This window comes from Heterodontus francisci, chromosome 1 (genome assembly GCF_036365525.1).
Source record: "Heterodontus francisci isolate sHetFra1 chromosome 1, sHetFra1.hap1, whole genome shotgun sequence".
Classification (NCBI taxonomy): Eukaryota; Metazoa; Chordata; class Chondrichthyes; order Heterodontiformes; family Heterodontidae; genus Heterodontus; species Heterodontus francisci.
The window spans coordinates 139,980,214-140,004,215 of record NC_090371.1 but is presented as its reverse complement, the minus strand read 5'-3'; the positions used below and the strand labels follow the sequence as shown (position 1 = coordinate 140,004,215).

The following is a 24,002-nucleotide window of genomic DNA, read 5'->3' as shown; positions in this document are numbered from 1 at the left end:
TTTTTTTATGATCAAGTAGATGATTGCAGAAAACTTCTAATACATTCTCCTTATGACTATTCCCAAGTTCCTGGATGAAGGAAATTATTTTTTGAAACAAAGTGAGAAAAATCTGATTCTTGGACTAAATGCAGAACAGCAGTTCGTTCCTCTGGATTGTTCATTGATGCACATAGAGGATTGGATATAGCAGAGCAGCCCACAGGGCTTATGTTTGCTTAAGTCCTTGAGAGGACCAGGCTAACCAATCATGTTTTCTTCTTGGGGTTCAAAGTTTGGTGGCAAGAGAGTGGAGTTGATGCAGGCAGCTGAAAAAAATTATATCTCTTTTCCCCTGATTTTCAGTTAGAGGAAATTTTGACACATCCATATAACTTAGAAGCATTCACTTCATCCTTTTGGCCCACACTTTCTTGTTTAGTGGGTGGATTGGCCTCAATTTTAATGACCGCAGTTACACGGAAACCAGTAACATACCTACTTCTAATCCAGTTGCCTTCCTGCGCTATCCTAATAATCTTCTCTTGTGGAGGCAAGTGGGACACCTGTAGGAAGGTAGTGGGAACCTTCTTTACATATGTCGATTGAGTCTGATGACATCATAGAGTCATACAGCACAAAAACAGGCCCTTCGGCCCATTGTGTCTATGCCGGCCATCAAGCACCTAACTATTCTAGTCCCATTTTCCAGCACTTGGCCCATAGCCTCGTATGTATGGCGTTTCAAGTGCTCATCTAAATACTTCTTAAATGTTGTGAGGGTTCTTACCTCTACCACCACTTCAGGCAGTGTATTCTAGATTCCAGCCACCGTCTGGGTGAAAAGATTTTTCATCAAATCCCCTCTAAACCTCCTGCCCCTTACCTTAAATCTATGCCCATGGTTATTGACCCCTCCACTAAGGGAAAAAGTTTCTTCCTATCTAACCTATAATTTTGTATACCTCAATCATGTTCTCCTTCATCCTTCTCTGTTCTAAGGAAAACAACCCTAGCTTTTTTAGTCTCTCTTCATAACTGAAATGCTCCAGCACAGGCAACACCCTGATGAATCTCCTCTGCACCCTCTCCAGTGCAATCACATCCTTCCTATAGTGTGGTGCCCAGAACTGTATGTAGTACTCCAGCTGTGCCCTAACTAGCGTTTTATACAGCTCCATCATAACCTCCCTGCTCTAATATGCTATGCCTCGGCTAATAAAGGCAAGTATCCCATATGCCTTCCTAACCACCTTATCTACCTGTGCTGCTGCCTTCAGTGATCTATGGACAAGTACGCCAAGGTCTCTCTGGCCTTATGTACTTCCTAGGGTCCTACCATTCCATTGTATATTCCCTTGCCTTGTTAGTCCTCCCAAAATGCATCTCCTCACACTTCAGGATTAAATTCCATTTGCCACTGCTCCGCCCATCTTACCAGCCCATCTATATCGTCCTGTAATCGAAGGCTTTCCTCCTCATTATTTCGACACCACCAATTTTCGTGTCACCTGCGAATTTACTGATCATTCCTCCTATATTCATGTCTAAATCATTCATGTACGCTACAAACAGCAAGGGTCCCAGCACCAATCCCTGCAGTACACCACTGGTCATAGGCTTCCACCCACAAAAACAACCCTCAACCATCACCCTCTGCCTCCTGCCACTAAGCCAATTTTGGATCCACTTTGCCAAATTGCTCTGGATCTCATGGTCTCTTACCTTCTTAACCAATCTTCCATGAGGGACCTTATCAAAAGCCTTACTGAAGTCCATGTAGACTACATCAACTGCTTTCCCCCTTACAAAGCCATGCTGACTATCCTTGATTAATTCCTACCTCTCCAAGTGGAGATTAATTTTTCCAATAGTTTCCCTACCACTGATATTAGACTCACTGGCCTGTAATTACCTGGTTTATCCCTGCCACTCTTCTTGAATAATGGTACCACATTCGCTGTCCTTCATCCTCTGGTACTTCTCTTGTGGCCAGAGAGGATTTGAAAATTTGTGTCAGAGCCCCCGCTATCTCCTCCCTTACCTCACATAACAGCCTGGGATCTGGGCCTGGTGATTTATCCACTTTTAAGCCCACTTAAACAGCTAATACTTCCTCCCTTACAATACTAATTTGTTCAAGTATATCACAATCCCCCTCCCTGATCTCTACACCTACATCATCCTTCTCCATAGTGAACACAGATGAAAAGTAATTATTTAAAACCTCACCTATGTCCTCCGGCTCCACACACAAATTGCCACTATGGTCCCTAATGGGCCCTACTCTTTCCCTGGTTATCCTCTTGCCCTTAATATACTTATAAAATGCCTTGGGATTTTCCTTTATCTTGTCTACCAGTGTTTTTTCATGTCCACTCTTCGCTTTCCTAATTACTTTTTTTTAGTACCCCCCCTACATTTTCTATACTCTTCTAGGGCCTCTGCTGTTTTCAGCGCTCTGAATCGGACATAAGCCTCATTTTTCTTTCCCTTATCCAATCTTCTATATCCCTTGACATCCAGGGTTCCCTGGACTTGTTGGTCCTTCCCTTCACCTTTACGGGAACATGTTGGCCCTGAACTCTCATTATTTCGTTTTTGAATGACTCCCACTGGTCTGATGTAGACTTTCCTACAAATAGTTGCTTCCAGTCCACTTTGGCCAGAATCTGTTTAATCATATTGAAATCAGCCTTCCCCCAATTCAGTACCTTTACTTCCAGTCCCACTTTGTCCTTTTCCATAACTACCTTAAATCTTAGAGTTATGGCCACTATCCATGAAATGATCCCCCAGACACTTCTACCACTTGTCCGGCTTCATTCCCTGGGATTAGGCCCAGTACCACTCCTTCTCTTGTAGGACTTTCTACGTGCTGGCTCAAAAAGCTCTCCTGGATGCACTTTAAGAATTCCACCCCCTTTAAGCTTTTTTCACTAAGACTATCCCAGTAAATATTGAGGAAGTTGAAATCCCCTATTGTTACTACCTAATATCTCTTTTTGTGGCTCAGTGTTAAATTTCGGTTGCACTCCTGTGAAGCACCTTGGGACATTTTGCTATGTTGAAGTCACTGTATAATGTAGCATACTGTGACATTTGTAAATTGTATTTGCACTTGTAGCTGTGTATTTAATATGTGTTTATCATCAATCTACATGTGGAGATCTGTATTGACCCACTTTTTTCGAAGTAGTACAGAACTCCATATGCGATGAATCTTAAGAACTAAATCAATTGATTTGTTCTTGCTATTTGATTATTTGCATTGAATGATTGTCCAATTTATAGTTTGTAATTAATAAGCACATAGTTTAAACTGTTTCTTAAATGTAACTGTTCAACTTCTTGTCTTCGTAGCCGTTTACTGTGTCCGAGCTGAAATTGTGTGCAGGAATCATGGTAACAGCATCTCACAACCCCAAGCAAGATAATGGTTATAAGGTAATCATGCAATCTTTACACAGTACAATTGACTGTTATTTAACCCAACTTCATAGGTAGTGTTAGTTGAAAAACCAATTCAGTTTTCCTCTTTTCACTTTGCGGCACAGTGGCGCAGTGGTTAGCACCGCAGCCTCACAGCTCCAGGGACCCGGGTTCAATTCCGGGTACTTGCCTGTGTGGAGTTTGCAAGTTCTCCCTGTGTCTGCGTGGGTTTCCTCCGGGTGCTCCGGTTTCCTCCCACATGCCAAAGACTTGCAGGTTGATGGGTAAATTGGCCATTAGCAATTGCCCCTGGTATAGGTAGGTGGTAGGGAAATATAGGGACAGGTGGGGATGTGGCAGGAATATGGAATTAGTGTAGGATTAGTATAAATGGGTGGTTGATGGTCGGCACAGACTCGGTGGGCCGAAGGGCCTGTTTCAGTGCTGTATCTCTAAAACTAAACACTGAGTATGTACACTGATTAACGTGCAACGGCATTCATAGAAAATTTATGACACAGAAGGAGGCCATTCAGCCTATTGGGCTGGATTTTAAAGCCTCTCCTCTGCTGGGAGCGATGCCGGGGGTCAGGAGGCAATGAAGATTGCAACGGAGGAGTCCCGCCACCGACCCCAATGGTGGCAGGCCCTGTACCGATCTCGATGGCAGCCGCCCCACCGTTCAGCAATGGGACCTGCATTAAAATATGTTAATGCATACATGGCAGGCTGCAGCAATTCAGGCAGCATGGTGCAATCTTTATTCTGGGGGACGGCAATGCTGCGCCTTCAAATCCCCGTTCGGGGAAACGTGGCGCGACACCTGCGGGTAGTGGGGAGGAGGTGTTTCTCTCAGTGGAGTGGGGTTACCATGCCTCAGATTGGTCGGGAGTGGGTGATGGGAAGGGTTAAAGAACAAAGGTTTCGAACTTTGGGGCAGGGTGCAGGGAGGGCTGGAGGGAAGTTCAAATTTTCACATTAGGTATTTCGGGCGCGGGGAAACGGGCAGGAATGATGTGCAATGCCATTGCGGGGGGGTGGGGTGGGGGCGGGGGGTGGATGGGAGAGGGCATGGAAAACTTATTCATCCTTTACAAAATTAACTTCCAATGTACCTTTAAATTTTAAATCCACATTCAGGGCTGTAAGCCCTTTAAAAATGGCGCCAGCGCCTATGTGTTGATGCTGGATGCTGGCGACAGCTCGCATGCCCCTCCACGTCATCACGTGGGGCGTGCGATGCGGCTGTGCTAATGAGCCGTCACGTTTGAAATAGCGGGGCTCTGCACTGTAGTCCCCGTGCGTGTGGGACGCATTTTTTTCCGCCCATTGCCTATTTTGGCAGCGGAGTCTTAAAATGCAGCTAATTGTGTCTGTACTGGTCAACAAAGAGCTACCCATCCTGATTCCACCTTTCTGTACTAATTCTGTAGCCTTGCAAGTCATGGCTCTTCAAGTAGACATCCAAGTATATTTTAAATATGGTGAAAGACTGTGCCTCTACCACCCTTTCAGGCAATGAGTTCCAGTCCCTACCATTCTCTGGGTGAAAAATTGTTTCCTCATTTACCCTCTAATCCTTCTACCAGTAACTTTAAATCTATGCCCTCTGGTTTTGACCCCTTTGCTAAGGTAAATAGGTCGTCCCTTTTATCTAGGCCCCTCATAATTATATACATCTCAATTAATTCACCCCTCAGCCTCCTCTGTTCCACGAAACAAAGCCGGCCTATCCAGTCTTTCCTTGTAGCCAAAATTTTCCAGTCATGGCAACATCCTCATAAATCTCCTCTATACTCTCTCCAGTGCAATCACATCTTTCCTGTAATATGGTGACCAGAATTGTATGCAGTACTCAAGCTATGGACTAACTAGTCATGTATATAGTTCTAGCATAACCTCCCTGCCCTTATATTCTATGCCTCAGCTAATAAAGGAAAGCATGGTATATGCCTTCTCAAATTGGCCCTCCAGCGTTGGGAGCAAGGACAGCAAGCGTGTCCACTAGCCATTAATTGGCCAATCTGACAAAAATTGTGTCGGATGACTATTCCTGCAGGTGCGGAGTTGGGACCCATATTTGGTCCTGACCCCAAATGGAATATCCAGGCCATGATCTTTTACGTCCAGCTGAGAACGGAGGGGGAAACTGATCAATTCTTCTTCAATATCTTGGTTAGAGCAACAGACAATAGAGTAATATCTCAAGATCATTTCAGTGCTGTTTAATTTCCTATTTGTAAACAATGGCTACTTTAACTGGCATTGAGAATTCCTTGTAAGTGAGTGTATTTTCATGTTAAATTTTATTGAAATTCTGTATGAAATTTCTCCTGTAATTAGGACAGTTATCTGAGTTGGGGAATTTAAGGTGCGTTTATTTTTCCAAATTCAATGAATACTTAAAAAGATACAGCTGATTTTTAAAATTCAAAATCCTGATGTTTTCCTAACCTTCCCTCTGCTTTCATTCTTCCCTTTCCTTCTAATAAATTGAACAAACCTACAAAATATTCAATTTATCATTTCTTCTCCTAAGCTGCTTTAATATTATGCAGGAGCCTCATGCAATGCCTGCAAGTCTAATTTAAAAGTGCTGGGAATCACTTGACTGGACTAGGGGTTTTCCAGGCTGTTTAACTTGTAGTTCACGTAAAGCTGTGCTTTGGAATCCAGTTGTGCATGCATGGGTCTTGTTCAATGTAAAAGCAGCTTAAGGTTGTTGCAAAAGAATTATGGGTCTTATTTTATCGTTTCTTGTATTTGCATAACTTAAGACAAGGAACTCAGCACCAAGCCTGCATCTATCTTTGTTTCTTGAGTCAAGTTTGATTCTCTGTACTCAGTGGTTATCCTGTTCCAGAAGTTAGTGACTTTGAATAATTTGAATTTGTCCTGTTTTGTTACCTCAGCTCACTCAGTGCAAAGAATATCTGTCATCGCTATTTTATCTCCCTCATATTTATAAGTTTGTAAAGGTTGAAATGCTTTTTCAGAATAGTGACCATAACTGGACCAAGTACATGGTAGGCTCTCTTTTTAAACAAATGTACTCCATCAGTGTGGAGCTTCACCCCGTAGCCATGTTGAAAACAAAACTCATCCATTGTCATCATCACCCTGGGGGTGTTGAAAGGCTAATGCTCATGATTCCTTGATTAGTGTAGATGATGGATAAACTGCCCCACTGATAATGTCTTTTTGTGAAATTGGCAAGATTTTTGTGGTCTCACTATTTCATTGCAATGCAAAAGTATAAGAATATTAAGCACTTTTGCTAACTACCAAGTTGTAGAGGAAATTCCATCTTCACTTAATAAAATCTTCAAGCAACCATTCAAGATGGAGCAACTGCATTGTAGGCTAACAGCTAATTCAATAAATGAATTACTTTATATATAATGAATTACTTGTGTTTGATCAAGTCTTCAAGAAAAGGGAATAGTGCTTTATGCCTCTGTATCTCTCAGTTTATTTTCTTAGAAGTAATTGAATCATATAAATCGCCCTGGTTTAATTACAGAATCACAGAATTGTTACAGAAGGAGGCCATTTGGCCCATCCTGTCCGCAACAGCTCTCTGAAAGAGCAACCCCCTCAGTTCCATTCCCCTACCTTCTCCCCGTAACCCTGCACATTCTTCCTTTTCGTATAACTATCAAATTCCCTTCTGAATGTTTCAATTGAACCTGCCTCCACCACGTTCTCAGGCAGCGCATTCCAAACTCATTAACTTGAATTAAATAGTAAGGCACATTGTTCTGAACTAAACACCCATTTGGGTCCATCCTCAACCTTTCACTGTGGTTCAGAGTACTTCAGGAAAGGGCTGGTAGTCCACAATTGAAAGCAAGAGTATTTTCTATACTTGTATGGGTGATCAATCTGAGTAATTTCACTCACCATTTTTTGCACAAATTCAAAATATTTATTTTTAGACATATGCCGATGAATTTTGTCCTGAATTGTCCAAACACTAGTCAATGTCTGTAAATGCTGTAACCACTATGGTTTGTTTGGTAATTTTCAGGTTTACTGGAATAATGGAGCTCAGATTGTTCTACCTCATGATCGAGAAATCGCACAGGCTATTGAAGAAAACTTGGAGCCATGGTCGGAGTCATGGAATGACAAACTTGTTGACTGCAGTTCACTCATTAAAGATCCTTATGAAAATATGAAAAATAAATATCTTGAGTGTCTACAGAAGCATTGCTTTCACAGGTGAGTGCCCAGATGCACTTAACACTTGACTTCCATCACAAGCTGGTTAATGTCATCATTTTAAAATTCATTTGATCACATATTTGGTCTTGTGCTGCAGAATCTGACTCAAGCTGCTCGGTATAACTGGCCTTTATCTGGAAACCTCGTATATCTATATAGAGGCAACACTCTGCAGATGCTGGCAATCTGAAATAGAAACAGAAAATGCTGGAAATACTTAATAGGCCAGGCAGCACCTGTGGAGAGAGAAACAGAGATAATGTTTCAAATGCTAACTCTTTCTTTCTCAACAGATTCTGCCTGGCTTGCTGAGTATTACCAGAAATTTTTGTTTATATCCCACTATAATTTTATTTGGCTTACATGTGATTCAGTAAAGACATGATTTGGATTAAGAGGTTAACTTTCATGCATATATGGCACTTAAACACACAGAATTACGTGGCTTCCTTATCCATCCTCTTCCCGCATCTCACCAAAATAGTAATTCTGAATGAAAATTTATCTTTAGTGTTTAAATGTATATCAGCAATGAAATAAATTGGTTTCAGTAGCTGTTTTTCAGAAAATTGAGCACTTGGGTTCAGTAGTTACAACTTAATGACTTCCTTTTGAAAGGGGGTCAAAAGGTTAGAGTGCTGCAATATAAGTAGCTGGGACCTATGATTGAAGCTGAGTCCTAAATCCACGTACAATGTTTAGTAATTGTTTAGTTAATTAAGCACCAGTACGGTCAAACTAGAGAAGACTGTTTTCCTCCTCCTTCCACTTACTCCCTGCCAGCCACCCTTGCCCTTGATGCTCCCCATCTCTGTAGCCTGCGGGCTGACAACCAACCCTCCTACCACATCCCTGCTACCAAAACTCTGCTCCCCTCTCTCTGGCCCTTTGTGCATTCCCCTTTCATTTGCCCACCATCATCACCCTTGCCTTCAGCTAACTGGGCTGCACGTTCTGGAATTCCCTCCTTAGATCCTTTTGCCTCACCACTTCCGACGTCCTCCTTACAACCAAACATTTGGTCACCCCTCCTAATATCTCCTCCTTTGTCCAAGCCTCTAGAATGTTTCTCGAAGTTTAAAGGTGCAATATCAATGCAAGTTGTTGTACTCAAAAGTGTGAAAGAGATCTGGAATTTGATGCATTGTGCCTATGAATCTTTCTCTGTTGTTGTCAAGCTTCAATATCTGTGCACCACTGATATCAATGCAGATGATCACTCAACAGCACAGGTTTCAAAGACCTGTTAATTCTCAATAGCTATTTCCAATGATAAGAGAAAATGCTGGAAATAATCAGCAGGTCTGGCAGCATCAGTGGGGAGAGAAACAGAGTTAACATGTCAGGTCGATGACCCTTCATCAGTATTTCTAATAAGTTATTTCCAAATAAATATTTGGTATGTTTTATTGGTATTGATTTCAATTTTTTTGTGATCTGTTTTATTCAAAAAGTTCACTGCTTTCAGTTGCCTGAGCTTGGCAATATTTTTTCTGATCTGACTTCAATTTCCTTTTTATATCTAGGGATATAAATAAGGAAACTAAACTTAAGTTTGTACACACATCCGTGCATGGAGTTGGACATGAATTTGTACAAGCAGCTCTCACAGCATTCAACTTCACTCCTCCCATTGCAGTTCCAGAGCAGAAAGATCCTGATCCAGAGTTTCCAACTGTCAAATACCCAAATCCAGAAGAAGGCAAAGATGTACTGGTAAAGTGTGTTGGTATATTAGCCACAGTAGTCGAAGATGCTTCTGTATTGGTTTTAGTGGGATATTGATGCCATTGGTTCCCATTGTGCAGGTATCCCATAGCTGAAAGTAACCCCTGAGTAGCATTTCCAGATTTACAAATGCTGGGCATTGGGAAGCCCAAGATTAAGAAAAAAAAAACACACCTTCTTGGTAGCTAGCTGTAACACATTTAATAAGTTTACTCGAGTATTAATGCAAGCGGCATATATTAGGAGCTGCTGGCACGAACACCCCACCATACTAAAAGGCCTGTTACCCAACCCGAACCCGACGGGATCCGACGACATGTGTCAGGTTCGGGTCGGGTCGGGCTGCTTTTCTGGGTCCGGCCTTTGGGCTGGGTCCAGGTCGGACACACACAGCAAGAATTGCTGGTAAGTGTTAAAAGTTTAAAAACATACCTGAGCTGCGAATCTGGGACGTCAAGCAGGGAAACTCTGAGTCTGCACAGTGAGCGTGTGAGCGCCTATATGACGCCATCACGCTCATGCTGCAGCTTCCTGAAGATTGGGAGTCAGAAAGTAAGTAAAGGGAACGTTGCGGTGGTTGGGTCGGGCTCGGGTCAGGTCGGGCTCGGGGGGGAAAATGGAGGGACTTGGGCTTGGTCGGGCTCGGGTCCGATGTAGTTCCCTCTGGTTCGGGTCGGGTTTCTTTTTGTGGCCTTTCCACCATACCCAATGTAAAAATTGTTGTCATGAAGTTTCACATTGAGCCTTTATCCGTTGAAAACGCAGACCAGTATTTAGAGGTGCAGTAGCTATAATCGCCTCAAATGTGCATATGAAAAGCTTTGCCAGAGATCTGTAACAACATCCTTATTATCCAGTGTTACAATTACTTGAACAATAAGCTTCATTGCTTGCTCTTTTGAGGATTGGAGAAAGATGAACTCATTAAAAAAAAATTGGTGACATCCTCCTGTGATGTTGAATATTTAAATCTTACTTTTGATTCTCACTTTCCAAGGTGAATCAGGACCAAAAATATAATACAGCAAATAGTCCTTCCACCAGCATCCTTTTTACTTTCATAGGCACGCAATATATAAATACTGAAATTTCGAGTTTTAAGGCTTGAGCACTTTTGGTGCAACAGTTGAAGCTCAAGCAGCGAAAATGTTAAGAGCTCAGAGTCTAAATCATTGCATTCAACACACTGGCACATTTACATTTATTTATAATTTACAAGCTTTATTGCAGAATAGATAAGCCAATGCAATAGTAAAAGGGTACATTTTGTTTGTAGGTAGCACTTTTACCAAATTATATAGTTTTGTTTTAATTTATAACGAAATGGTCTTGAATTCCTTTGATCTTATGACTTCACATTTAGATGTCTTCCAGCCTCTTTGCATTTTCTCACAGGAGCACAGATAAGGAACATAAGAAATCACAGGTCACAGATCTGAAAGGTTAACTCTGCTTCTCTCTCCACAGATGCTGCCAGACCTGCTGAGTATTGACAGCACTTTCTGTTTTTTGCACACTGTACTGCATGGACAAGATTTTATGGGGCCCCCTTGAGGCGAGGTGGGAGGCCCATACAATCGTGATGGGGTGTGGAGGCCTCATTGCCACCCCGTCGCCAAGAAATCTGCCTATCCAGAGGTCAATTGAGGCCCTCGTGGCCTATTAGTGGTCACTTAAGGGCCTCTTCCCGCCACCTCTGGGGTATAACCAGCGGTGGTGGGGGTTGCCTCCACCACTCGGAGGGTGCCTTGTAAAATGAGGCACCCTCTCTGGGCTTTGGGTGGGGGGAGGGGGGTTGTGGTGGGGAGGGGGTGTCCCTGCTCCATGGGCAATCTGTGGCCCATGCAGGGCCACGGCCACCTCCCAGGACTGCCCCCCGCTCCCCACACTTCAAGCTCACTCTCCCACTCCCCCTCGCCGGGGCCTTCCAGACTGTCCCCGACGACCCCACCTCACTTAACCTGAGGTGGTTCCAGTGCTGGCCTGGGTCCAAGACCTCTGCTGTAGTGGCCACTGCTCTCAGTGACGCTGCTGAGCTGCCAGCCTGTGATTGGCTGGCAGCTCTTGGAGGCGGGGTCCCTGTCTTTAAATGGAAGGGGATCCTAGCGTGGGAAACTTAATATTCAGAACACTGGAGGATCAGTTTGGGAGGGGGACACGAAAAGGCCGAGGCAATGTCCTCCCATCTTTTGAGCTCGGTGCCGGTAATCCCTCTTCCTCCACAAAATCCAGCCCCATGTTTGGTCTCACTAAAGCCCTGTACAATTGGAGTAAGAATTCCTTGCAGTAAAGGCCAACGTACTATTTGTCTTCCTAATTGCTTGCTGTACCTGCATGCTAACTTTCTGTGTTCCTTGTGCGAGTACACCCAAAGTTCCACTTAATGCCAATATTTCATAGTTCCTCACTGTTTTAAAAAAAAAATTCTGTTTTTTTATTCTACCAAAGTGAATAACCTCATTTCCCACATTATACTCCCATCTTCCACCTTCTTGCCCACTCAGTTAACCTGTCTTTATCCCTTTGTCGACTCATTGTGTCCTCCTCAGAGCTTACTTTCTCACATAGATTTGTATCATCAGTAAATTTGGATACATTATTCTCGGTCTCCAGAGGACTGTGGATGTTCAGTCGTTGAGTATATTAAAAAACTGAGACGAATAGATTTTTTGGCTATAAGAGAACCAAGGGATATTGGGATTGGGCAGGATAGTGGAGTTGAGGTCGAGGATCATCCTCTTCTTCTTTGGCCTCCTTATCTCGAGAGACAATGGGTAAGCGCCTGGAGGTGGTCAGTGGTGTGTGGAGCAGCGCCTGGAGTGGCTATAAAGGCCAATTCTAGAATGACAGGCTCTTCCACAGGTGCTGCAGAAAAATTTGTTTGTCGGGGCTGTTACACAGTTGGCTCTCCCCTTGCGCTTTTGTCTTTTTTCCTGCCAACTGCTAAGTCTCTTCGACTCGCCACACTTTAGCCCCGCCTTCATGGCTGCCCGCCAGCTCTGGCGAACGCTGGCAACTGACTCCCACGACTTGTGATCAATGTCACAGGACTTCATGTCGCGTTTGCAGACGTCTTTAAAGCGGAGACATGGATGGCTAGTGGGTCTGATGCCAGTGGCGAGTTCGCTGTACAATGTGTCTTTGGGGATCCTGCCATCTTCCATGCGGCTCACATGGCCAAGCCATCTCAAGCTCCGCTGACTCAGTAGTGTGTATAAGCTGGGGATGTTGGCCGCCTCGAGGACTTCTGTGTTGGAGATACGGTCCTGCCACCTGATGCCAAGTATTCTCCGGAGGCAGCGAAGATGTAATGAATTGAGACGTCGCTCTTGGCTGACATACGTTGTCCAGGCCTCGCTGCCATAGAGCAAGGTACTGAGGACACAGGCTTGATACACTCGGACTTTTGTGTTCCGTGTCAGTGCGCCATTTTCCCACACTCTCTTGGCCAGTCTGGACATAGCAGTGGACGCCTTTCCCACGCGCTTGTTGATTTCTGCATCTAGAGACAGGTTACTGGTGATAGTTGAGCCTAGGTAGGTGAACTCTTGAACCACTTCCAGAGCGTGGTCGCCAATATTGATGGATGGAGCATTTCTGACATCCTGCCCCATGATGTTCGTTTTCTTGAGGCCGATGGTTAGGCCAAATTCGTTGCAGGTAGCCGCAATCCTGTCGCTGAGTGTCTGCAGACACTCTTCAGTGTGAGATGTTAAAGCAGCATCGTCAGCAAAGAGGAGTTCCCTGATGAGGACTTTCTGTACTTTGGACTTCGCTCTTAGACGGGCAAGGTTGAACAACCTGCCACCTGATCTTGTGTGGAGGAAAATTCCTTCTTCAGAGGACTTGAACGCATGTGAAAGCAGCAGGGAGAAGAAAATCCCAAAAAGTGTGTCCATAATCTTACTAAATGGCAGAGTAGGCTCAAGCGACCGCTTGGCTTACTCTTGCTTCTATTTCCTGTGCTCTTGCATTGTTGTACAAATGCATCAAGTGTTTGTCCCCCAAGATCAGCAAGTAGTAATTTGTACATACAAAATGATAATAGAGAATAAGGTATCCCATACCACTCCTCCTATCTCCTTCCGACCCTACTTTTTTTCTGGCTCCACTCCTGGGCAAAACTCATCCTCAAGTCATATACTTTCATGCCTCCCAACTGTTAGCCTTTGGTCCTGCATTCACTATGATCCATCTGCTCAAACATTACCTCAGCTGCACCTTTGATACCCTTGTCCCTGGCTAAACTCTCCCAACCTGATTGTTTTCCATGGTATGGCCTCCATCTTTACTCAAAGCTGTGCATATTTGAAACACATATGGTACACAACTGGTTTAGACATTTATCACCAAATCTGGCTAGACCACATCAAAAACAGTTGGATTTGGCTCTCCTCTGCCAAAACCGTTCATTATTCTAGCGTGATCCTAGAATGCAAAGATAAACTCTCTCACCTTTTCTCCACTGCTAACTGTCTTCTTAAACCCCTCTCCCCTTGTTTCTGACCTCTAACAAATAGGAGAAGCTCATGGACTTCACTTAAGATTGAGACTATTCATTCAGTTGCCTCTGCTGCCATTACCTCCTTTCCCTTCCCAGCCAAGCCAAATTTTTCTGAAGGTTCCTCCGTGCTCTAGCCCTGAAACCACAGTCAGAAATTAACGCCCGCACCCCCACCAGCCCCCCACCCCACCGGGAGCAGGTTCCAAGGCAGGAAAGGGGCGTAAAATCGTGTGGAAGGCAGGGGGTGCCATGCCCATCGTCTACCCGCCCCTGCTGCTATTAATTGCCACTTACAGGCCTCTTCCTGTTGGTACTGGTATTTTACCAGCACCGGACAGGCGCTGCAGCACCTGAGGAGGCCGCCTAGTAATACCTGGCGGCCTTCATGCGGACAGGGCGGAGAGGCCCTCCTGATCGGACATCCTGTGCCCAATGGAGAGCACCCCCCCCCTCCCCCCACTCCCCAGCAACTCAGGCAGCCCTCCCTAAAGCAACCCTCCTGCCCTAGACTCTGACCACCCCTCAGCGGGGCCCAGCCTGTTGTCCCCGGCGAGGCCCGATCCTCACTTACCTTTTTGGAGGCCGGTGTCCATCGTCCTCTTCTTGCAAGGTGCAATCCCAACAGTGGCCACTGCTCCCAATGGTACTGCTGGGCCTGAAGAGCTACTGACCCTCTGATTGGCTGACAGCTCCTGGACGCAGGGCATCCTGCCTCTGCAGGGCCTGGTGGAGGTAGGCTCATCCCCAACTCTTCAGCCAGTGGACGAGGCCACTACCTCACTGTGAAATTCCAGCCCACGTCTTTCTCCAGTTTATCCCCTCTCAAGCTCATCCTCTCCATGACGCACCTTCTGCCCCCTTGGCCCCATAGCCACTAAGTTACTAACCACCCAGCTTCCTTTCCTGATTCCCACACTAGCTGACATTGTAAATTGTTCCCTCTCCTCAGGTACAGTGCCCCACCCTTTCGATACTGCTTTCATTGACCTTCCTCCTCAAAATATTATCCCTTAAAACCTCTGTTCTTGCAAATTACCACCACAAATCCAACCTCTTTGACCTCTCAAAGTCCTTGAACATGTTGTTACTACCCAGATCTGTGCTGCTCTTTCCTCAACTCTGTTTGAATCACTCCACAAGTTTCCACCCCGAAACAGCCCTAATCAAAGTTACAAATGACATTCTTGGTGACCTTGATCATATATACTAACTCTTGGTGACCTTTTTCAATCTATCTAAAACCTTTAGCACAGTCAGCCACACCATCTTCCTCCAACACCTCCCCTCTATTGTGCAGCTGGGTGGAACAATTCTGAGTGAACTGTCTGGCTCTAATTTTTAGGCTATGTTTCCCTTGTCCAAGCCTCCCCAGCTAGCGGAAACAGTTTCTCTCTATCCACTCCCACAGTTCCCATTAATATCTTGAAAAATTCGATCAGATCACTCCTTGACCTTCTGAATTCTAGGGAATACAGCACTAGTTTGTGTAGTCTCTCCTCGTAGCTTAACCCTTGGAGTCCAGGTATCATTTTAGAAATTGTATGCTGCACTCCCTCCAAGGCTAGTATATCCTTCCTTAGCTGTGGTGCCCAGGACTGCTCACATTACTCCAGGTGTGGTCTAACCAGGGCTTTGTATAGCTATAGCATGATTTCTCCCCGACTGTATTCTAGTCCTCTAGATTTAAAGGCCAGCATTTCACTAGCCTTTTTGATAATTTTCTGTCCCTGTTCATGACATTTTAATGATTTGTCTACCTGGTCCCGCAAGTGTCTTTGGACCTCCACCATTTATCTTGTATAACAATAAACTTGCTGTCAAATCTATTATCCACAGTACTTGGAGGAAGCAGGCCAACTGAGTTGTGTGCTAAAAAGTTTTACTTGCACTTGCCATACTTCATTAAGTAAAACTTTTCATTATTTACAGACTTTAGCTTTTGCCCTGGCTGACAAGGAGGGAGCCACAATCATTTTAGCAAATGACCCAGACGCTGATCGACTTGCTGTAGCTGAGAAACAAGAGAGGTATGCAGTAAATACGTAAACTCTTCATTGAGTTATGCAAGCATTTTGTAAGATGCAAGCACTTTTCCAATGCACACGAGTTCCCTAATAACTATTATAAGAATTTCAGATAAAATTTCAGAGAGTTTCAGAACCTTCAGGCTGCATTAAAAATCTTGTATGCCGATTGTTTCTGGCATGCATCACATGGTGTCGACAGCTATGAATCAGTTATGACTTGTATTCCCACAGATTAACAGTGCGAGAACTAAAGGGTAGGAAGCATGCTGCTTTGCTGCTTGTCCTTATTGGTAATTTTGATGGGACAAAGGTGACATTCCAAATTGTTAGCCATCTAATGCAACAAAATATTCTGTGCCATATAAGACATGGCCACACTGTTCTCGTTCATGAGTTAGAATTCCTAGGCAGTCAGTAGAAGAGTTTTCTACAGCTCATATGTGATATTCAGGACCAATTTATTGGGTGGATTTCTTTCAATAAAGGGGAAAGTTGTAAAGTATTGTTACGACCAGGTGAGAAAGGTGTCCAGGGATTCTTCTCAGCCTTCACCAGGTCTTACTGTAACGGGGTTTTATTTTTTAACATTGTTTTTAGCTCCCTCTTGGTGAATCCTTGTTCACTGCTTTCCAATTATAAGGCAACAAGCTTTCTTAGGTTTAAAGAAGAAAGGTGAAATTTTATTAAAACTTAAACTCTAATTCGGTTGATGCCTACGACACACGACGTGCCCACGCTAGCATGCAGACACGATATACACATGCAAATAGAGACAGAAAAGAGCAGAAGAAAAATAAAGTGGAAAGGTTTGAGGCAATATTTGAAGAGTTGTTGTTAGGGTTGTTCGAGCCCACTGTAGGGCCCTTTTGTAGGTAGATCTTGTTTTTTGTTAGAGCCCAGTATTCTTCTTAAACCTTGTTCACGGTAGGAGACTTTTCTTTCTTGGAGTTCATGTGTCTTCAGTAGGTTTCAGTTCTGTGAGAAAGAGATGGGAGCAGACAGGAGGAGAGTTGGTCTTTTCTAGTCCAGGAGCAAAGAGCTTTCTACCAGTTCAAACACTGTCTCTACAATTTAAAACTGCCCAATTTGGCCAGCAGGGTGGTCACCTGACCAGGTCTGTTTTGTGTATTGTATGGGAGCAGGGGATAACTTTTTTGTTCCAACACTGCCTGCTAATATGCAGAAATGTCTTTCCGGCCAGGGGCCTGGCAATTCCTTGTAACAGGCCTTCTCTTCTTCCCAGCAACAATTTGAAATTTAATGTCCATGTTGTGAAATTAATATGCCTCATTCTTGGCAGGTGGGCGCCTGCATGACAGTCTGCTGATTGGTGCCAAGCATCTTGGAGTCATCAGCCTCACCATAGATTACATCTATTTGCCAAAGTTCCTTCAATGAGGATCTGGCTTAAGCAATTGGTTAAGAGTAGGCCTGGTACATGACAGTGAACTTGGATGTTTAGAACATCAAGGTTGCTGACATGTCAGCAGTTATGCATGAGTTATAGATATTGGTGTCCCTCATATAGCTGGTGGAGGAATTTTTAGACCTGGAATAATGTTTAATGGACAAACAATAGCTGGAGGCTAGGTATGAGTATGATGAGAGGCTGAGTAAATTGGGCCTATATTTTCTGGCGTTTAGAAGAATGAGAAGCAATCTAATTGAGACATACAAGATTCTGAAATGGCTTGATAGGGTAGAAGCTGAGATATTGTTCCCACTGGTCACGGAATGTTGAAAACCGGGATCAGTCTTGGGGTAAGGGGCCAATCATGCAGGACTGACATGAGGAGAAATTACTACATTCAAAGGGTTGTGAATCTTTGGAATTCTCTAGCCCAGAGGGTTGTGGATGCTTCATCATTGAATACATTTAAGGCTGAGATAGATAGATTTTTGGTCTCGCAGGGATATGGGGAGTGGGCAGGAAAGTGGAATTGCAGCCCAAGATCAGCCATGATCGTATTGAATGGTGGAGGAGGCTCAATGGGCCATACGGGCTACTTCAGCTTCTATTTCTTGTGTTCTTTTGAGGACGTCTGCTCATGTATCTAGGAATTGGTACTTAGTGCATTTGGGATGCAGACAAGTTACTGCTGCTAAAACTCTGCAACTCTAGCTTGGGGAATCATCTTTTGTTGTGTTTCTGCTATGGTCAGGAGGATTGTGGCAGTGCATTCATGTATTTTATTCGAGGTCTGCTGTTTGTCACCATATCACTCATGAGTTCCTGGCATCTAATGAGGGCTCAAACCCACACTTGTCATTTGCTTAATAGCCAACTAGTGATTGTGCTATTGCAGAGGGGAGGGAAGAGGCAATAGGGTCTTGGCAGGTAGATTAGCTCCAGAGAACCACCAACTGAAGTTTGGAGCAAAGCCAGTCCTCCAAGGAAGAATGACTAAGATATCTGAACCAGGCAAGTCCATACTATTCCAGGGCACTAGTGGAAGGCAGCCTATACACCAATGGAACATGGAAGGGCAGATCTGACTTTTGGATTCTTTGAGAAAACTCAGCAATCTAATGCCCTAATCAGTAAAGTGGCCCTCGCAGGAAAATCAGCTGGAAGCTTATCTGTGCTCTGCAGCTAAGCTGCTTGGTTTTTTGCTAGCAAAATTCCAGTAATATCCAATGTACATTCTAAGCCTGCTTGCCGACCATTGCTTAAGCTGTCTTGCTTTGACTAAGTATGTGTATTTCTTTAGTCAAAATTGGCATTCCATTGAAAGGCAAACAGAAACTTTTACTTGTGTAGATTTCTCAGTGGCTTGGTTTGAGATGCTGAATGGTAACTGATTTGTGTGTGTCCGAAGCTCAGCTGACCAAAAATAACTCATCTGTATCGAACTAATGAAGGGAGCCATAAAAATTTAAGGAGTTGCTAAGAGCTTATAACTCTGACTAAGTAGATACTGTATCATTTACAGATTTTCATTTGGGATGAGTGCTGTAAATACTGCCTTTAATTTCAATGGTTTTCTCGTTTTCCACTTGTCTAGCTTGAATTTCTTGGTGACTCTAGCTGTTGTTTCCCTTAACTTAGATGGATGGAGACAATAATGTTACAACTGAGGCGGGGAGAAGTGCACTGTTTATTCTAGTCCCACTTCTCCGCAGGTCACAACATATATTTTAAATTTTCCCACTTACCGATACGGTCAATCATATACTCTATTTTCCCCAGAATAGAACACAATAACCAGGTTTCTTTAATGAACAACAAAATGATCAGTTTATTATAAAGCAAGTCTTGACTAGTAATGAAGTAAAGCATAAACGCACAGATTGAAATTTTAAACACACACACACACACACGCACACACACATGTTAACCAAAAAAACAAAAGGGATTTTTTAAAATTCAGAGCTCTGTTACAGACAAAAAAATGGGCTGAATACTTGCTCATTCCTGAACAAAACAGAATATGAGATAAATTGTGTTTCAAAACTAGCATAGAGTCTAACTTTGGAGTACAAGTAGACAGATCACTAGGCTCTATTAGAACAGTTCTTTTCAGGCAGTGTTGAGAAGTAATTTAGCAGGCTTTTCTTCAAAGACAGGAGACAAAATGAATTAACACAATGGACTTCTCAGGGTCTTTTGGAGAGTTGCTGGAAGGCGAGCTGGGTTGTGGTCTTCTCTCCTTCCTTGACACTTCAGCAGCAGAAGCTAACTTTATCTCATTCCAGAAGGTAAAACACACTAACACTACAACCAAAAGCTTGTGAGTTTGCTGCCCTCTCAGATGTGCACTGCTGCTCCCAGGCTTGTCTTATCAAGGGGTGCCTGTCACTTCTTTGCCCACATCTTCCCCTATTCCAGAGTTTCTATTCTGTTTTTAACTTGAGTCATCTGACAACCAGTAAACATTATTGCCAAACTAGTTCTTTCAGTGTCCCCTTCATGACTCTCGAAAAAAACTGGTCCAATATTTCTTCAGTTTGACTACGAATTCCTCAAAAAAAATTCTAACTAAAAGACAGAAGCACTTTCATAACAATAACTTATCCAAACATCACGATTGAGTGGGATATGGAACTTAACAGTATCTGATTTATCTATTCAAATTTCAAAGTAAGATTTCCACACTCCTGTTAATGTGAACAAAATGTTTTGATACCAATTTAGCTAAAGCTTACGTTTTTAGCAGCTTGATCACGTAACTTGAAACCTATATAATTGATATTAAAGAATCCTGGCCTTGAAATTGCACCATTGTTGAGGAAGGAATTTCATACAAACACATTTAAATGTTCATACTGTAATATTCCATGAGGTAATGCCAAGCTCACAGATTGTTCTAATTAAACACGCAATGCTTTCACTGTCATCACTAAGCATCTCTATAGAATGGTGAATTTATGAAAGTTCATTTCATACTTATAACTATAACTATAGTTCAATTATGCAAAAACACTTTCAGGTATTTTAAATGAAGAGAATAGGACCTGGGTGTATATGTGCATGAGCCACTGAAGGTGGCAGGACAGGTTGAGAGTGGTTAACAAGTATCCTGGGCTTTATTAGTAAGGGCATAGAGTAGAAGAGCAAGGAGGTGATGTTGAACTTGTATAAGAACTATTTCGGCCTCAGCTGGAGTATTGCGTCCAGTTCTAGGCGCCGCACTTTAGTAAAGATGTAAAGTCATTGGAGAGGGTGCAGTAAAGGTTCACGAGAATGGTTCCAGGGATGAGGAACTTCAGTTATGAAGATAGATTGGAGAAGTTAGGACTGTTTTCCTTGGAGAAGAGAAGGCTGAGAGGTGATTTGATAGAGGTATTCCAAATCATGAGGGGTCTGGACAGAGTCGATGGAGAGAAACTTCCCAGCCGTGAAAGGATCGAGAACGAGTGGGCAGAGAATTAAAGTAATTGGTAAAAGAAGCAAAAGCGACTTGAGGGAAAACTTCTTCTGGTGGCGAATGGCTAAGGTCTGGCCTGAGAGTGTGGTGGAGGCAGGTTCAAATGAAGCATTTATGAAGCAATTAGACAGTTATATGAAAAGGAAGAAGGTGCAAGGTTACTGGGAGAAGGCAGGGCAAGGCACTAAGTGAATTGCTTATTCGGAGAGCTGCTGCAGATACGATGGGCAGAGGGTGGTGGGGGTCTGGAACTCACTACCTGAAAGGTTAGTTGAGGCAGAAACCGTCAACTCATTCAAAAGGAGTCTGGATAGGCACCTCTGCAGGGCTACGGACCAATTGCTGGAAGGTGGGATTAGAATAAGTGAATTGTTTTTCGGCCAGCACAGACACAATGGGCCAAGGGCCTCTTTCTGTGCCTTAAACTTTCTATGATTCTGCACTGTAACAATTCTGTGATCCCCCGTTGTATGTCACCTGTGGGTTTTACCGAAAGCGTGAACAAAACAGTTAGTCCCGTGGGCTTGGCTGTGCACATAGCCCTGTGTGATATGCCTTCCTGGATCCTTTATAAAGTTTTGTAGAATTTGTATGTTTGAATTATGTTTCATTCATTCTGTATTACAATTGTATTTGCGTCCAAAGATTAAACCTTTAAAAAAAATTCATAACTGTTAAAAAAAAAAATAAGACACAGAATCAACTTTATTATAAGTTAGGACTGGGCCATTTTGGGAAATACAGTGGTACCTTTAAATTACAGACACCTTAAGAACAGGCATCAGCTGTCAATTTTTGCAGGTGCCTTTATTTTCAAATAGGCTTTTATTAGTACATTAAACATTTCAGTCTAATGGCGAGTTAACTACCCAGCATCCATAATGGCAGAGAAACTGCTGTGTCTCTAAGATAGAGCTTTGCAAGCATTCAATCCCAGAGACTGAGCAGTTTCTTTCTTTGCCACTATGCATGCTGGGTAAAGAGCATTCGAATTTTAAAAAAATTTATTTTACAAAACCTGCTGCTGCCTTGTGCTGACCAGCAAACACTGACCTCATGAGCATTTAGGGGCAAAAAGGGAGCAGCCACAAGGGGAAGCACCAGTGATTCAGACTAAGTGAAAGCTCTAGATACAGCAACTTGCAGCGCTATCCTGTGTTTTAAGTTGTCAAAGGGCTTGGTGCATTGAAGGCCATCAAGGCCCAGTGTTCATTCTTCCAGAGTCCCTCTTATATATTTTACCATGTAAGTTATTTGCGTGTCTCAATAAGTGTTTTTTTTTGGTAGGTGCCTGATTTTCTTGGGCGTGTCCGTTCACACAGGTCTTATTGTTGTGCTCAAATCTGGCATTTGTCTTCGAGCATGTTAACAATATTGTTGCATTTATAGGGGCACTGCTCATGGATGAGTCTTAAACTTTTGTTAAGATAATGCCATAATTAATTTCATTATGCTTTTAGTGTTAAATAAAATGTTAATTTCTCAAATCAATAGATAGGGGCTTGATGGCTGGCACAGACACGATGGGCCAATTGGCCTGTTTCTGTGCTGTATAACTCTGTGACTCTCTGACTCACAACTTTCTCTTTTTTTGTTCCTAGTGGAGAATGGAAAGTATTTTCAGGGAATGAATTAGGTGCCTTATTGGGTTGGTGGATTTTTACTTGCTGGAAGAAGCAAAATCCAGAATCCAGTTATCTCAAAAAAGTATATATGCTATCCAGCACAGTCTCTTCAAAAATCCTCCGGGCAATTGCGTTAAAGGAAGGATTCCATTTTGAGGTATACTTATTGTTTTGACTTTACAATTAGCTATTAGTTGTGTTTAGTCTGAAAATCTCCACCAACATGAATCATCACTTCTAGTAATCCAGTTAAATAAATTTTGATTTAGTTAAATGTTCGTGCTCTCTTTTAAAAATGCAAAAAAGCATGAAACAATAAGGCCATTAGTCCTTCATGCCATTTCATCCACAAACCATGTCCAACCTAACCTCTCCTGGACTCAAAGGAAAGGTTCTGCATTCTTTCTAGACAACAGCTTCACATTGTTTGTAAAATTTTCGTGAAAGTTTTATAATTTGCATCCAACTCTTTTTAATCTATTCTGCTTAATGTGTCCAGATCTTGTTGAATGCAATTTGTCTTCATTGTACTTTCATCTGGCTCTGTAGCTTATTGTTAGCAAATTTTAGAATATTACGTATTCTCCTTTCGAATAGTGGAAAAAGGTCCCAGAACTACACTAGTTACTACCCAAGCCAAAACCAAAGCTTTTCCCATTTATTATTTCATATAAATTAAATAGCTATTGTGTCATCATTCAACTGGACTTAACCTTGAAAAATCTTACATGTGGAAATTTGTGAAGATTCAAGTTATTTATAGGTACTGGACAGCATTTGTCCACTAGTTCAGTAATCTAGATCATGCTGCAATTTCTATTCCGTCTAAATCCCTTTGAGCTATCTGTATAGTCTTTGTGCACTGTAACTGAGTGACTACTCCTATTACATTTTTCCCCACTACAGGTGTTGGCCCAACTGATTTATATTTGCTTTATTTTTGAATATCAGAAAATACTTGCTATTGTCTGTCCAGTATTTTTCCTCTTCCCTAACTCAAGGAGCTGAGGCCAATTGTAAATCCTCTATTACTGTTATAACAAACTGTCAACTGAAGACAAACTGAGAATCAAACCTGGAATATTCCAGGTTTGAATAGCTCGCTACTCTGGATAAGCTCATGAAACCAGGAGTGAACCTCTAATGGTATTAATTTCCTTTACATTCTACCTCTGTTACTGGTTATTTGGCAGTGTATAATGTTTTCATTCACTGTTGCCACTAGCCATTTAAAGTGTTGTAGAGTGGCAGTACTTGATGTCAAAGTGTTGCACAAACATTTAAGGTGATTACAAAAAATTACTCACCAGGTAGATTTTCTGCTACAAACAAAAATTCAGGTTCCATAAATGCTTTTAAAAGGAAATTAGATAGTTGCTTAAGAAAGAAGGAAGAAGAGAGGGGAGACAAGATAATGGAGGAGCAGAAGAGGAGGATGGGGAAAAGAGGACCGTTCTGATCAGCTAAGTGATCTTCAGTGAATTGGGAGGGGAACCTATATGGGCTGAATTTTACAAGCCCTCCAACGTCGGGGGTCGTGGCGGGGTGAGGGGAGCCTGGAAAATTTTTCCAGGAGAGGCCCACCTCGGCCCCAATGCTGAGAAGGCCTCAC

The 24,002-nt window shown here is 43.0% G+C and overlaps 1 protein-coding gene across 1 annotated transcript in view; it reads left to right on the top strand.

Annotated features, from left to right (window-relative positions):
• The window catches only part of pgm2 (phosphoglucomutase 2), a 73,914-nt gene that overhangs the window by 12,988 nt on the left and 36,924 nt on the right, over nt 1-24,002 (top strand). Inside the window, exons 5-9 of the mRNA XM_068036978.1 lie at nt 3,343-3,426; nt 7,442-7,635; nt 9,165-9,354; nt 15,800-15,897; nt 22,367-22,547. Of these exons, the coding sequence (XP_067893079.1) occupies nt 3,343-3,426; nt 7,442-7,635; nt 9,165-9,354; nt 15,800-15,897; nt 22,367-22,547 (747 nt within the window). The remainder of the gene's footprint in view (nt 1-3,342; nt 3,427-7,441; nt 7,636-9,164; nt 9,355-15,799; nt 15,898-22,366; nt 22,548-24,002) is intronic.